This window comes from Lissotriton helveticus, chromosome 2_2 (genome assembly GCF_964261635.1).
Source record: "Lissotriton helveticus chromosome 2_2, aLisHel1.1, whole genome shotgun sequence".
NCBI lineage: Eukaryota > Metazoa > Chordata > Amphibia > Caudata > Salamandridae > Lissotriton > Lissotriton helveticus.
This window is the reverse complement of record NC_136060.1, coordinates 289,704,462-289,720,945: the sequence shown is the minus strand read 5'-3', so window position 1 is coordinate 289,720,945 and position 16,484 is coordinate 289,704,462. Positions and strand designations below refer to the sequence as shown.

The 16,484-nt window shown below is 41.6% G+C and overlaps 1 protein-coding gene across 3 annotated transcripts in view; it reads right to left on the bottom strand.

The window, feature by feature from the left end:
- Positions 1 to 16,484, bottom strand: part of FAM184B (family with sequence similarity 184 member B) — a 619,377-nt gene that overhangs the window by 435,324 nt on the left and 167,569 nt on the right. For all 3 annotated transcript variants that reach the window (XM_078678422.1, XM_078678421.1, XM_078678423.1), the window contains exons 5-6: positions 11,219 to 11,425; positions 7,038 to 7,148 (exon numbers count right to left, since the gene is read on the bottom strand). In XM_078678422.1, coding sequence (XP_078534548.1) covers positions 7,038 to 7,148; positions 11,219 to 11,425 — 318 coding nt within the window. The remainder of the gene's footprint in view (positions 1 to 7,037; positions 7,149 to 11,218; positions 11,426 to 16,484) is intronic.

The following is a 16,484-nucleotide window of genomic DNA, read 5'->3' as shown; positions in this document are numbered from 1 at the left end:
ACATTATGTACATTTCAGAATCAATGAAAACATGCCCACCATGGAATTTTTCAGAGGAAGACAGCTGGACAGTAAATTACAAAGGAGTAAATTTCAGTTCTGAAGCCGGGCACACATTATCTACCAGTCAAGGTCATTCCTGCCTGTGCCCGCCACTAGACAAGTGGAAGAGGGCTTACATCCAGAGGCAAGGTATTCGCTAATAAGAACAGTGCATTCATTAGTGTAACGAATTTCAGTTCCAAAGAAGCATAACCTAGAGAAGGCCCTTTCAGAGAAATGCCAGAGAATTTGTTTAGATCATAATACAAATTGGCGCCGGTACACAAAATGGCGCCACAAATGCTAACTTATAGAAAAACCTAATTTTTATTCTAACATATGTAATACATACCTTCCTGCACAAAAAGGCATCATCTAACATAATCTCTAGATTCCAATTCATAAAATTATGTTCTACCGACATTTACACCCTAAGATGGAACTTAGGGCCTGATTTAGAGTTTGGCAGATGGGTTACTCAGTCACAAAAAAAGTAGTGTATATCAGAGAATATCCCGTCCACTTAATTATAAGTGCCTTCGTATACATTGCACTTGTGATAAGGAAGACAGTGTATCCACTGCATGTCTGACTGGGTAACCCTTCTACCAAACTCTATATCAGGCCAGGAATTCCGAAGGAACAACCTAGGACAGCAGTACTCCTCAGTTCTAAGTTTAGGAATGGGGAGCGCATGGTGTCCCAAGGGTGGGACATAGGATTCCATTTGGAAGGAAAGGAAAACAAAAAATGTAACTTTATGGTTACTGACAAACGTTTTAAATGGTGTTTCCAATCCATTAATGCAATAAAGTTGGCTATAATAAAAGTTTAGCATGAGCATTTAAAATTTGTAAGAGAAAATGCTATCCTGGTGGGGAAAAAAACAATGAATAAAATTAGTTTAATGTGCTTTGAAGATTTCCATTGTGCATGTGGCGAACCACGGTGAAAGTGCGAAGGAGGTAGGCCGGGCAGTATGCCGACTCCCATGCGTAGATTTTTCTGAATCTGCAGAAAATGACACACCTACAGAAAGGGTTTCCTTCCCAAAGCCATTTGCACACTAAGTTCAAGGTAGTGGCACAAGTGGCTTGATTAAAATGAGCAACTTTAATCAGGTAAATTTGCACCTGTAAATCAATTTACTCAAATGCAACATTACCCCCATGTATAGTACAGTACATGGGGGTGTTAAACTTTGAATCCTTGCCATGGTTCCCCCTGTCTTTTTCCCTCTGCCTCCTGTATTCTTGCTGTGTGCTGAATTTCGGTTTTGCTGGTCTAGATGCTTTGGGCACTTTGCCACTGCTGATCAGTGCCAAAGTGCAAGTGCTCCCTCTGTACATTGTTATTATGGATAGGTGTTTCCATGATTGGCTTGTTAGACTTACTACTAATTCTCTAGGACAGTGCACTGTGTGTACATAGGGCGTTTAAGTCAAATGCTTCTAGTGGGCCTGCAGCAGTGAATGTGCCAGCCACACAAGCTGCCTTTCAAAGCGGTCTCAGACCTGCCACTGTAGTGTCTGTGCGCAGTCTCTACTGCCATGTCCACCTGGCAAGTGCAACCATTTGCCAAGCCCTCACCTTCCCTTTTATTGCATGTGAGTCACCCTTAAGGTAGGCCCTAGGTACCCCTGTGGGTAGGGTGCAATGTATGTGAAAGGTAGGACATGGACTGATGTGTGTGACATGTCTTGATAGTGAAATACAGTGTATTTCGTTTTTCACTATTGAAAGGCTATCTGTCCCATAGGATAGAATGGGAGTTTATTTATAACATCTTATAAGTATAACTTTCCATTGGGACCAGATTGAAAGATGGAGTTTAGTATACCTGAATTCAGAATATAAAAATGCACCTTTCAGTAAAGATGATTTTTATATTGTGTTTGAAAATACCACTTTTAGAAAGTGGGTATTTTTTTGCTTAGCCATCCTGTGTGCCTCTGCTGGTTTGTAGATTGACTGTCTGGCTTTGGAGCGACAGGGGCTGGGAATGTGTATTCACTGTAGACAACCACTGGGGGGTTGAGCTGTGTCCTGCCTTTCCTGGATGAGTCAGGGCTGGGCTGAATAGACCTGGACTGCATTTAAAGTAGGGGGGAAGATTTCCTTACACCTATATGGGCCTGGTCTGCTTTACACAATGCTGTCTCCAACCCCTGGCAGGAATCTGGACCAGAGAGGACAGAACTGTTTTAGACTGAGCACAGAGCCTCTCTGCCACAAGGAAACAAAGAGAAATGGGATATAAATATTGGGGCCATGGCCCAGAACTTTAGAATACATCTGGACTCAAGAGGAAACTCTGCCAAGGAGAAAAGCTGGGAAAGCTGAAGAGGAAGTTTGCTGTGTGCTGTCTGGGGTTGGCCTGGAGTGGCTGTTTCTGCCAAGGAGAAGACAAATACTTTGCTGTGTGCTGTGTATCCTGCTTGAAGAAGAACTCCAAGGGCTTGAAGTAGAGCTTGCCTCCTGTTCTGTAGTCTCAGGGACACAAAGACTTAACCACCAACTCCCCTAAACTTTCTTACTCTGAGTTCTAACCTGCCAAGAGATACCTGTGCCTGTGGCCTCTGGAGGTTGTTCCTGCTGCTAGAAGCTGGGAAAAGAGAAGCAACTAAAGAAGCATGACACATCTGCACCAGTTTTCGATGCAACACCGCAGAGCGGGATGAATTCCCAAGCATCGCCAACATGGCGCTGAAGAAACAGACGCAGCGCCTCCCTGCGGCTGGAGAAATTGCTGCATACCGAGTCTCGTGCTCACCTTACCGATTCCCACGCCGGACCTGCTGTGGACTGCAAGAACCTGCACATCGGGGGACCGCAGCTGGAGAGATCAGCCCAGCGCTGCTGCCGCCCCATCAAGGACCAACGCGTCTCCAAATCCACATGGATCGCACCAATGCACCAAGTCTACAGCAAAGCCGGGGCCGAAGTAAGGAACCAATGCATCACCTTTCCTTGAGTAAGGAACCGACGCATCAACTTCCCTGTGCGTAAGGTACCAACGCATCACCTTCCCTGTGCATAAGGAACTGACGCATCACCTTCCCTGCAGCTGTTTTTGTTTATGAATTTGACGCATCCAAGGTACTTTGTTTTAAAAGTGTAGCATCTATAGCTTGTTATGGACAGAACAGTATTTACCTTTTTCAAAAGTCACATCTTGATAACTGTATATTGGATTTTTGTTGAGTTGGTCTTGTTTGGTTTAGACAAGGATTACTTATTTTTTGTAGTGTTTTCACTGTGTTACTGTATGTTTGCACAACTGCTTTACACAATGCCTAAGATAAGCCTGTCTGCTCATGCCAAGCTACTAAGGGGGTGAGCAGGGGTTATTTTAGAAGTGTATCCCCCTTACCCTGACTAGGAAAAAAGGTCTCTACTTGGGCAAAGGTGCTAACCATTCCCAACGAGAGACCCCCATTTCTAACAGGGGATATATTTCATAGGGGCACATCTGCTCTCATGTGTAACATGTCAGTTTACGGGTTTAAAAACTGGTTCCACATCGCTTTGCACTCTGGAAAAGGGAAGGAGTAAATGTTCTTTCAGGGTCTGAAGGGCTGGGAATGTCCCCACAATTGGTGGGGGTGAGGGAGCAGAGGTTTTATCAAGGGGAAGCTTTCTTCATATAAAAAAATAAAGAGTTGTGCAAATTACTGAAACTATTCTTGTAAGCATAATTGTACAGAATATACAATTATGCCGGTGAAATGGCTAAACATGGAGGTAAGTAGAATTCACAAAAGTTATTCAGAAATACTACAGGAAAACTGAAACCATTCCCATGCATCAGAAGTACACTTTTAAATGCTTGTAAATTCCATAACTTCGCAAATGTTCACTCAAATGTAGATGTAAACCGAATGCAGATCTTATTGGTCTGAAATTCAGGTCCAAATACGTGGAGAAGTAGTAGTTCCTATTTAAAAAATGGATAAATGATGCTTTTGTGTGTTTTGCATAACTAATATGTGATTAAATAATTTTGGCTCATTAAAACTTTTGGGACTTATTTACAAGTCCTGTAGGCTAACGGAACGTCACTTTTTGTGACAGTCTGGTGGCGCACAGGGCTTAGCCATATCTACAAGGCCACATAAACCCACCTTGCATGGCTTTGCATGGGCTAGTAGATATGGAGTAAGGCAAAGCAGCACAAGTTGCTGCCTTGCCTTACACTGCGACCAAGAGGTGTTCCATGCATGTTGATGTGGGTGTTCCTACGCCACACCCATGGACTTAGATACTGCTCCAGAGTTGCAATATCTCGTAAACCTGGGGCAGCACCAAAACCTTGTGCCTTCCTAGAGCAGGCATAACGAGGGGAAATGTTTACATTTCACCTTGTTTTTTCCTCTTTCCATGTGTGCTGCGGAAAGCGCCTCTAGTGATTGTTTTTGTGCAGGAATGTATCTCTTGCTGCAAAAAAACAATCATACCAATAACACAGACATGCTTGAACCATGGTGCAAGGGTGCCTGCATTGGCACACAGCTATTAATTGTGCAACAGCGCTGGCTGAAAGGACAGGAATGCATTGTATCTTGTAAATATGATGCATTCCTGCCCTTTCTAATTGGCATAGGGTAGCGCAGCAAAATGACTTGGAAGCCTGCCCTGAGCAAAGTTTTTGTAAATATGTCCCTCTGTCTTTAAGACAAGTTGCCAATATGTCAGTAGGACGCTGGGTTATGGATTCTGTTTATATCAAGAATAACTGTGGCCTTTTTGATGAATTAATTCACGAACCATTAATTTTAATTTATAAGTTTTTATTGAATACCCTGTGTCAAGTCCTAAGAACTCAATTAGATTAAACCCAATTATTGATTTCTTATTTTGTAATGTGTACTTATGATGAATTTTAACAATTGTGATTGTTGTATGCTTTTATGAATTGGTTTTACACTTCGAATAAAGCTTTTTGAACTTGAACTTGAACTTGACTTGGAAGGCTGCCCTGAGCAAAGTTTTTGTAAATATGTCCCTCTGTCTTTAAGACAAGTTGCCAATATGTCAGTAGGACGCTGGGTTATGGCTTCTGTTTATATCAAGAATATGATATACACCAAACGTACAGGTAGAAAAAACTTTCCAGACAGCTGTACATCAAGATTGACTCAAAATGGAGTTAGTAAGAAGATGTGCACCGTATTTCCCCAATACCTATGCAGAATGAACAAGTGTTATCACAGTATGCAATTTGTAATTATGAGAATTGATATACTTATGCATCAAATATTACAGATTTTCCATAATTCGTTCTTCCTCAAGCAGAAAAAAGGGTTTTAGCTATCTGTACCTCAAATGTTGAGATATCTGCAATATATACGCAAACTTCACCACTGAAATATTTTAAGTTTTAAAAGAGAATTTATGTGATGTAAAGATAAAGATAGTACAACAAATAAAAATACAGTATATAACTATAATATAATACAAATATTTCATATAGGGGTGAGAAAAGGAGAAGGGAGAGAGAGGGGGTGATATCAAATGGTATGACTGGTCTTATAATTAAAACATAACAATTATATTATAATAATTCCTACAGTATTAACTTATTCTTTAACCAGAAGATAAAACAGATTAGACAAAAGATAATAACCATTGAATTCAAGGGGGTTTGGATACTTCTTCATTGCAAGGATTATGTAAGGGTAAGGTTTGAGCAGAGGCATTTAGGAAATTAGTAATAGGCAACCACAATATGTCTCGTTTAATAGCAAGTGTGATTGGGTGAACGTAAGCCCTATCTAATCTATGGTTGTATCAAATTCCATCCCACCAAGCTTGAAAGGAAACATTTCACGCATTTTTCCATGACTTAGTAACTTGCTGAAATGACACCACTGAAATACTAACAAATAAAAAATACCTGATGTGCCAGTCGTGCATTAGAGAAATGATATATCTAATGATAAGATTTTGGTGAATGGCAACACACACATACAAAAAGTTAAGAGGCGAAAGAGCCCATATACATTTTAAAGGAGGCATTCCATCAAACTTGAGCATTAACGTTTGGTCGCCTGGCTCTAAAAGGACTGGGGTGACAGTATTTAAATCTTCACCAGGGCAGGAGCTCCATCGGTAAAAAAAGGAGAGATGGCACAACCACCAACCATGGCGCTCTTGTAAATATATTTTCATATTCAAGTTTTTTTTCTTAGAAAATAAAAGACTAATGGCTTTCATAGCAGTCTAGCACAGAAAGGATGCCGTTGGGAATGGTAGAATGGCCGGCCTAAAGTGTTCAGAGTTCTCCATGTCACATGTCTGAGCCAGGGCCAGCTCTGCCATCATGATCACCGCCTTCTCCAAGGGGTGAAGTTTCATCTGTTTTTTTCAGAAATTACTTAGTCACCATCATCTAAGTGAAGCCAAAAGGACCCCTTATAAAGTTTTATGAGCAGCCCAACAAAATCTCTGAGTGACAGAGACCTATGTCACACTTATAGAGGACAATGTGTCATATTTCCAAATAACAGCTAGAGAAGAGGGAACACTCCCACACTGACACAGCTTGAGGCGTCCCAGGGAAACATTTCTGAGGTGGGAGGTCAACCTGCCATGGCAGACTCATGAAATGACTTTCACAAATGTGGATGCGAGAGATGCAACCACAAAGTGAGGATATATTTCTTGCACCCACATGTAAAATCTCTCTGATACGTTTTATTGTGTCCCTTTGCATGGGGCATTGTATGGCTTTTGCAGTGTAGTTTAAAAGGTGCTGTTTCACAGAATGGACATTCCTGGAAAGGGTGGCGGCCATCTATTTTAAATGAGCAAGCCTGTCTAATGATATTTCTGGTGTGTTATGGCCGCCAGAACAGCCTTCACCATGGTGGACCTGTGGATAGTTCTGCTGTCAGGGAAAAAGTGAAAACATGTAAATGCAAAGTCCAGGAAAACTGGTAAGCACGCATTAAAAGCAGAACACCCTTTATACATCACTATAAGCAAATATGTACCTCTAACAGCGAATCTTTAAGTTTCCCTTTGAGCATTTCCCTCTCTTTTTCATGCTGCTGTATTTCATTCTCTGACTGTTTCTTGAATTCTTCTAGTTGCAATTGAATGTCCTAGATTAAAATAAGAATACAAATCATTAGTTGATGAAAAGACAGTAATCTTTACACACGTTTGAAAACTGTGAACTTGTTGAATTACATAAACCATTTAATTAATGCATTGATCTGCCTAAAACCCTTGTGCAGTGGAGAGTGTACAGCCATTATGAAAAATAAAATGCCATATTTAATCATTGTGTTATCAACATTTTGTAAAGAACCTCACAAATCAAATATTCATAATTATAGTGCCAATAAAGTGGCCTTAAAAACTGAAAAGACTCCTCTGTCCTGATTTACAGTTTGAGCTTACTAGAAAATCCTCCAAATTTCGAGTAAAATGGTTAATCTGGAGAATTTCCTTCACCATACGCTCATCTTCAAGATTAGATCAAAACAACTGATTTAAATTACAGATTGAATCCGTGCGGAGGAAAGGGATAGAGGTGTATCTGGCCATAAAACCTCTAAAGAAGCAACTACCGGACCTAACACTCGATCCCTTAATAAAAGTCCTGCAAGCAAAACTTCACCCGACGATTACATACAGTAGCTCAGCAATGAAGGGCAAAGACGCAACAGTAGTGGACAATACAATAACTAATGCATATCGATCCATTTTTCACATCCCACGGTATGCATCCCCGACCCAAATTCGTCTGGAGTTTGGAGTACAAAAACAATCAATCGAAAGAAGGGGAGCATACGCAAAATGCTGGCATAAAATAAAAGAATCAGCAGAAGGTTCCCTGAACAGCCATATTTGGGTTGAGCTCTCCCGTCCAGCAAAATCACCAGCTAGAGAGTACTTGCAGGACTCAATTAAGTACTTAGGACTGTCAGACCTCTGGATCATCTCAGTGTCACATGCAGTATTTAAAAAAACAGTAACAAAGGTATGTCGACAACTGTCAGTTGTAGAAGAAAAAAATACGCTATCCAAACGATCACACGGATGGGTAGTACTGAATACGTACAAAGCTTTAAAACCCCAATCTTATTTGAAAATTTGAATAAAAACTACTACAAAGGAAACATTCTTAAAACTTCGCCTGGGGATTGGCGCAATTAATCAGTTTCTTCCCCCCTGGGAGAGAAAAGGAGGTGACCAGCCTTGTCGCCTCTGTGGCTGCGGACTGGAGGACTTACTACATGTTATCTGCACCTGCAATAACCTAAGAGACATAAGAATAAATCTTTTAAAACCAGTCTTCAACCAGAAGGGAGTAAGGACCCGTAGACAAGCGGCTTTCCTGTGTTTCAACTCAGAGAAAGTGCAGCTCAATTGTCGACTAAAAAAGTTTTTCGACATAACAGCCAAGCGACTGGAATCTCTACGTATGTTGCCCTTGGAACATTCAACCACAGAAGCCTTGCCAAACGGTAACACTCATTAACCAGAGCGAGTGGGAGAAGACTCCCTTACGGAGCCTACATTCTAAAAATCTCTTCCCATTTTCACCAAACCTAAAATCGCAACAGGTGATTCAAAAATAAAAAAAAAGGAAAAGGAGGCCTCTGTTCTGACCTACATCACAACCATTTGGTTGGGGTTTTCCTAACAAAGCGTCGCGAGTTGCCGATGGAAATTAAGAATTAAGGCAATGACTATGATGAGAATCCCTTCAATGGGCAAGGCCCTCTAAATAACAACATTGCGACCCACCGGGAAAAGACTATATGGCACACTGGAAGAGGTCAAATAACAGTGGTATCCGCCCTCCTCTAACTTCTTATCTCTCCTTTTTTAACGAGTAATGGAATTCAAATATGTGGACAATACAATAGTATTTTAATTACATATGAACAGATATTTTAAACAAGTTTTAATGTATGCAACGGTTTTAATTAATCATGCATAATAAAATTCAAATGGTCATCTCCGAGAAGGAAACTGAGCCAGTGCATTCTCCTATGGAAGTAGCATTTTATTTCAGAGATTTGATGATTTTCCATTGTCATCAAAATCTAAGTCGGGCAATCATGCCCTTACTGTTTTCAGGCTCGGTTTTAATGTCTCTAAGTTAAGATACATGGTTTCATTCAACATGATGGCACGGTTAAGCCTCTTTCGTGAATCTCAGCATGCCTGGATCTTGTTTAGCAGAATGCAAGGAAGACAGCTAATGAAGCTTTTTATGGGACGAATCAGAATGAATTCTTAGAAAGCACAATCTATACACCCAGAAAATATAGCTGACTTCCACATTTACTACATATATGTACATATAGTGTATGCTGCTCATGTGTACATTATGCACATTTGGAAGTGTAGGCAAAAGGTATGTTTTGTATACAATTTTTCTCACCAAAGACAGAAAATTCAGACAGTCTAGAGTGGACTGTTCCAATTAGAAGTCTGGTAAGTACTGATTTGCATAAGATTGACCTCTGTCTACAATGAACAGTGGATGAAAAACGAAGGGTTGAAATGCCAACCCGCGCAATTGCCAGCGGTTCAGACTTTTTGGAAACATTGCCCCATCCTCTTTTGGGTGTCTGCTGTAACGTCCTACTTGGCGAATAGTGTGCTCAGATTTGGGTTCCCTGTTTACTGTGCCACAGGATCCAATCTATACATAACTGACGAGATTGAACAAGGTCAAAATCAGTCTGGCAACCCAGGATGGACTGTCCCCAAGAGGAGCACGGTCAGTACTGACTAAATACTAATGCAGTGGTTTCGCTTATTTGCGAGAAGCCCTCCCACTGCCTTTTGTGAGTGTGAGAAAATTCTCTCATAATTTCTCCTTCTGGATCTTGTTTACTATTGTTGGCTTTACATCCCTAAATACTGTTACAGTTTTCTCTTTGTTTTTAACATCAATTATCTGCAGAGCAGCAGACATCACAGGCTCATAAATAACTAATCAGTGTTCAAAGCTCCACTCATATCGCAATAATGAGTTATGCTGATTTTATCACACTCGGTACATAGTGGGTGTAAAAAAATTCGAATCCAGGGGATATATTTGAAGGTTTGACCTACTGAATTTTTAGCATACGCAAAATGCCCTGAAAATGATAGTACCGGTTTATTTTGGTACAGTCAGAACCGAACTTAACATACTATGCCCCACTTTACCTGCAAAATATATAACTGATAATTATCGTACATGATAAATTCCAAACACCTAAGTGCAGATTTTATTTTATGTGTATTTAGAGCACAGGGAACTGGGCCAGTTTGTATGAGGGCCTAAGGCTTACTTGATGTTTGTTTAATAATTTAATTTGTATCTTTAACTTACATTTGGTGAGGACAGTATTGTCCTGCTGGTCAGACGCCTAAGACCTCCCAAGCCTGCAGCAAGCCAGGTCTCTGTGGATACGGGAGGATTAATTGCTCAAGCCTTACCTACTGCATCTCTGCACAGTGGATGAAGTATCACATGAGCAGACCATATGATTTCACAGACTGCAAGACTGTCTCTCCGCCAGCCGGACTGCCTATTCTCACCTACCCAAAGAACTGAGGCTACCACAAGGTGGCATGCAACACCTTACAGAAAGACAGTAAACACAGTAAAAACAGCCTTCTGGAAATCATTAGAGCTGGAATTCAATCTTGCAAAGAGATAGTTGCGAGAAAAAAGGTTAAAAAAAACTCACTGTGACGGTATTCTACTGCACCAGAATTGGAAACCCTGATGCTGGATTTAAAACGCATTACATGTGTTCAGTAATCACAGTACAGCACATGTTTTTAATGTTTATTTGACCCTCTAGAACACATAGTACAAAAGCGTCAAAGTATCAGATTTAAGATTATTATTAGAATTAATATTGAGCTTTATTCATACAACCTGCCTTATTCTATCATTTACTGATCCTGGCAGGGAGCGCAGTGAGCTTTGATGGACAACAGATGAATGGCTTTTGCGCCTTCCATTTACCATCTCTACTCTCCCACTACCTCCTTCCACATGATTCGCAGGGGACAACTTTTGGGAGTTGTCTCGATCCACTAGGCGAGGAGGGCCCCTGAGGGCACCAATCGCATAGCGCAGAGTAAATTAAATTACAATATCATAGATAAAGGTGTATAGCACAGTTTCCTAGTAACATAATATCACCCCCACCTTCTGCAGTTTTCTCCTTTCAGCTTCCATGGATGCTTGCACGGATTTGATCTCTACTGTATGTTTCTTCACTAGTTCTTCCAAGCCCTTCACCAGTTGTTCCTTCAGACGCATTTTCTCCTCATCTGACTGGCGTTTGATTTTACAGAGCTCTTCTTCATGGCGCAGGTTCATTTCTTCTTTTTCTAGAGCATGTTCTTCCAAACACTGTAATACATTGAGATGCAAGTATTTAGAAATGCAAGGGCGAAACTGTTTACTACAGGCAACCCAGAGAGCGGGGAGGAGAAGCTACACAGGTCACGTCCATGAGTTGCATCTCTGGCTAAACAACTTCAAATGCAGCTAGGAGATCAAGAGGCAGGCTAAATGCATGGGGCGAGAGAAAACAAACGAAAAATATATATTCTGTTACCCTTGTAAACATGATCACCTAGGCGTGATCTGGTGTACAGCCGCCACTCAGAAGGTTCAAGGATGATTGTAGGTAGTCTGGAGCTAGCGTATTGAAATGGCAAATTTATTTAAATCGCACAACCCAAGACGAGAGTCCGAATAATTCAAGCAAATCTATAAAACAGGAATATGAAACATTCTTCTGAAAATTCGAACTCTCATTTAGCATGGAACATCTGCTCAAACGCAAACCTTGAAAGATCACAGTACTGCATTTTGGGACTTTGGCCTATACCTGGAGAAGTCTTTTGTCTAGCGCCATGGTTCCTGTTGAAGAAAGTAAGATCACTAGATGGTGATAACTCAAAATAAATGTATTCACAAGACTTAAGTCATACAGTTCCTTTGTTACAAAATCTGGAACCAAAAAAGCCATCTCGTTTTGAAAGTCAGTGCTTTGTCCCATGCTGTGGATGCCTGCCCCTTGCAACAGGACGGTTTTAATTAGGAAGCACAATCAACTGCCTACCATTCAAGCACACTGGATGGTGCAGGTAAGATTGCAGGAAACATGCAATCATTTAGAGGTAATCCACATATGTGATGCTATCTTGGCGGATAGGCTTTCACAGTGTTTCTCCAGCACTCCTAACTTGCAATGAAAGGCAGCTCATAGGGATACATTTTGTTCTGTTTTTATTTCCAAGTTATTTACAGGTGTAGTATGTAAATGCATAGAAAAGTAAAACAGGAGACCCAAATTCTTTAGAATTTACATAATGGAAAACTCTTAATGGAAAAAGCAAATTAAAATAAATTCACTTTGGTAAAAATAATAGAAATAAACAGATATATATGAAAAAATTAACTGCTAAATGACCGTTTTTGGAAGAAATATATCAGTCAGTCAGTCAGAATATCTTTATTCGACTTATTCAAAGTCATACAAAGAAACAAAAGCAATTAAAACATGACATAAGAAGCATAATTAAGTTTCCTAACATCTAAAAAACATCATACTCGGTATACATTATAAATACTATTTACACAATTTAAAAAAGATACATTTATATTTAAAACAATACACATAATCTCATTAAGATAAAAAATCTTTTAGATCGGAGATTGGCCAACAGCTTTCGCCCTCGAAGCCGCGACTAAAAAATTTGCTAGACTAAACGTTGTGCGTGGGTTAGTCATGAGCTGTAAATAGAGCAGCGCCGGGCGCACCTGTGTGAACCCTGCTTCTTTAAGTAAGGGGAGCAAATATTTTTTTCCTCTGCTCATGATATAGACTACAAAACATGACAAAGTGCATTGTATCCTGCACGGAGAAATTGTCGCAACTGCAAGGGGCGGCTAGTTCTGGCTTCTGCCATCCCTTAAAAGAGCCTAGGTGAAAATGAATAAGATTGAACCTAAGTTTAGTTAATAAAAACCTATGGTAAGGGATTGTTACAAAGCGGAGATAAGGTGCCAAATAAAGAACGCTAACCAATAGATAGTGAGCCCTAACTGCTGGTTTCTGCAGCTCAACTACCTCACGGCAAGCTTCCTTCCCTTCTTTGAATGCCTTTTTTATAAAGGCTATATCCTGAGCCCTAATATTCTCTGGACAGAGGAACAGTTCTGGGCGACCCAAGTCTTTAAATGATTTACTTAAATAGGCCAGCCATGGGATTTTACTATAATTATCCATTGATTGGACGTCCCTCAAAATTTTGTGATTCAGTGGAAGATCGACGTTTAACCACATTTTCAACCACATGATCAAAGGTGCTACACTCAGTGAGTCCGACAAATATGGCAAGCCAACCTCCTTATGGATAGAATAAGTTGGGGTTGACTGGGGCACAGAAAGGAGAGATCTTATGAATCTGTTTTCTGCCCTCTGAATGGGGTCAAGATTTACATACCCCCACAGAGGAGATCCGTATGAGGCAATGGCAACAGGTTTACTCTTATAGATCTTCAGCATCGCTTGCATGGGCCTGGCCCCCAACTTGCCAGCAAAACCCAAAAGTACAGAAGCAGATCTAGTGACTGCCAGCCTCTTTGCACTTATCTGTGGACCCCAGGTGCCTTTTTGGTCGAACAAAACTCCCAGATAAGGGAATGTGGTTACCTCCGAAACAGGGATCCCACTACAGAAGAATGATTTATGTCTTCTCTTCGTACGCTCTCGGCCCATAACCATTGTGTGCGATTTGGACGCGTTGACCTTAAGGTCCAGATTTTCCATAAAAGAGCCAAAGGAGTTAAGAAGAACCTGTAGCCCAATACCCGTGCGGGCGATCAACACGGCGTCATCCGCGTACAGGAGTGCCGGGATGTGGGCATCTCCTGCACGTGGGACGTCCGTGCCCAGGCCTCGCAGGTGAGCCCCCAGGCCGTTAATATAGATGGTAAAAAGCGTGGGGGCCAAGTTGCAACCCTGCCTTACCCCTTTCAAGGATTTAAATAAAGGGGTACGCCTGCCATTGTTGGAAACTCGAACGGCTGCAAAAAGCTCCTGGTGCAGTGTGGCCATAAACATAACCAGGGCTTCATCGATACCCAAATCCAGGAGGGTCGACCATAGTTTGGACCTATTAACGAGGTCGAAGGCCGAGGAGAGGTCCATAAATGCCAAATACACTGAACCCTCCTTAGCCATCGTGTACTTAGAGATGAGTAGATACAAATTAATGCATTGCTCAATTGTACCTTTACTCTCTCTGAAACCATATTGCAGTTCACACAACCCACCGCACCCCTCAACATTCTCCCTCAATCTTGATAAAAGGACTCTCCCCAGAATCTTTACGGTTGAGTCCAAAAGGGATATGGGCCTGTAGAATGCTGGGTCATCCCGCTGCCCTTTATTTTTATAAATGGGAACGATGGTAGATGTAGTCCATGATGCAGGAGCTGTATTACCGTTAACTGCATTAAACACGTTGGACAACACCCTCGACCACATTTTAGGTGAAAACATAAAAAAGTCGGCCGGAACTCCGTCGGGGCCAGGTGCCTTGTGTTTAGTGGTTTCCGCAAGTGCCTCTTCTACTTCTTGGGGGTTAAAGACAATAGGATGTACAGGCCCGTTGGGCAATAAACCCCTGTCAATATACTCATCAACTGTGTCACCCCCATATAAATTTTTGAAGAAAGACAACCATTTTTCTTCAGTAATCACACAATCCATTGGTAAATTGCTGTCCTCCGAGAAAAGGGGCTGCTTAATAAGTTCCCAGAATCTCCTGCTATCCTTCAACACCGCCGCCGAGAGGAGGTTATCCCATGTTTCGCGTTTAATGGATTCTTTGCGGTTCTTTACGGCAGACTTATAAATTTTCCTTAGCCTCGCAATTTCCTCTTTTACTCTCGGAACAATTTTTAGAGCCACCAACAAATCTCTGTGGGCCTTCGAGCATGCAGAATCAAACCATCGCTTGTGACCCTGAGCTCCCTGAAAGGGTTTAGCTAAAAGTTCGTTAGAAACCTGGACACATATTTCCTCGTAGGCTGATACCATGAGGCTCCCTTGGGTGTCAGGGTTCTGACAGAGCTCAACCTGGGTTTTGATCTTAGGGAAGCATTTTTTGTAGAAATTTTCCGGGATCACGTTCGCCCATTTAACTCTTCTGTCTTGATCTGTAGTCCTCAAGGAATGGGCTGGTTTTACAATTGATGGTGATGCGCCCATCTGGCTGCCCCACACCACTTCAAGTAGTACTGGATTATGATCACTGAAGTGGGTTGCTACCGTACTATATGCGGCAGTCAGAGTTAGGATGCCAAGAGAAACAAAGATATAATCTATCACAGACCCATGGTGGCTGCCGGTGAAGGTTGGCGTTCTCAGACCAAAATTGGGTTCATAGAGGTTAAAGTTTGCAAGTAGGTCTTCAAGCTCCTGACCCTCTACTGAGTGTTCGAAATGAGGCACTACTGGGGCAGCATTATCATCTTCGCTGACTCCTCTTCCCTTACAGGCTAAATTGCATAAGTGTATATTAAAATCACCTAGTAAAATTAACTCAGATGCAAAAGAGATATTCTGTAGGACTGAATTTAAAATACTATCCAAACTGGCAATATTACGACCGTCATATACGCTGTTCCCAGAGTTATAGAAGTTAACATATAAGGTCCTACTGGTTTTATTAATGACCCTTTCGACAATCAGTATATTGTCAGATTCGGACCTAATCTGCCTATAACTTCCTTTTAAGTCCAAGGCGAATAGAAGCGCCAACCCACCTCTGGCCCTACCCGTTCTGCTTGGGACAGCAGGTCTTATAAAGCTAGTATATCCGTCCCACCAGATATTACTAGATGTGTCCCAAGTTTCTTGTAGGGCAATAATGTGGTGCTTTGAGATAAAGCTCCACCATACAGGGTCCTTGCGTTTGGTGTTTAAACCTGCCACATTCCAGCTTATAATCTTACATGACTCCCTACTAGTCCATAACTTACTACCACTCTCTGAGTCTCCAACCGCTGTTGCTTGCGATAGTGAAGCCTCGGTAATTTTCGCTTGACAGCAGCGCTGTATGCCCTCTCCACCCAAACCCTGATTAAGGCCAGTCTCGCCCCCAGATGAGATTGTTTGCTGACCTAGAGTAGTAGATGGTTGGGGCTTAGTGGCTACGTTAGGCATAGGAAAACTAGGGAGATCATCAATACTTGAACCATCGCTGCGAGAATTTAAATTGATCGAACCCACATTATTTTGGTCAATTCCTGGTTCAAGTCAGTCGCAAGTATTAAGGTCGGATAGGGGGCCAAACCTATTACCTGTAGTAAAGCCCCAAGCAGATGGGGTAGCTAACTGAGCCTGACCGTTATGAGCTAAATTCCACAGGGGGTGTGGAGTAATTGGATG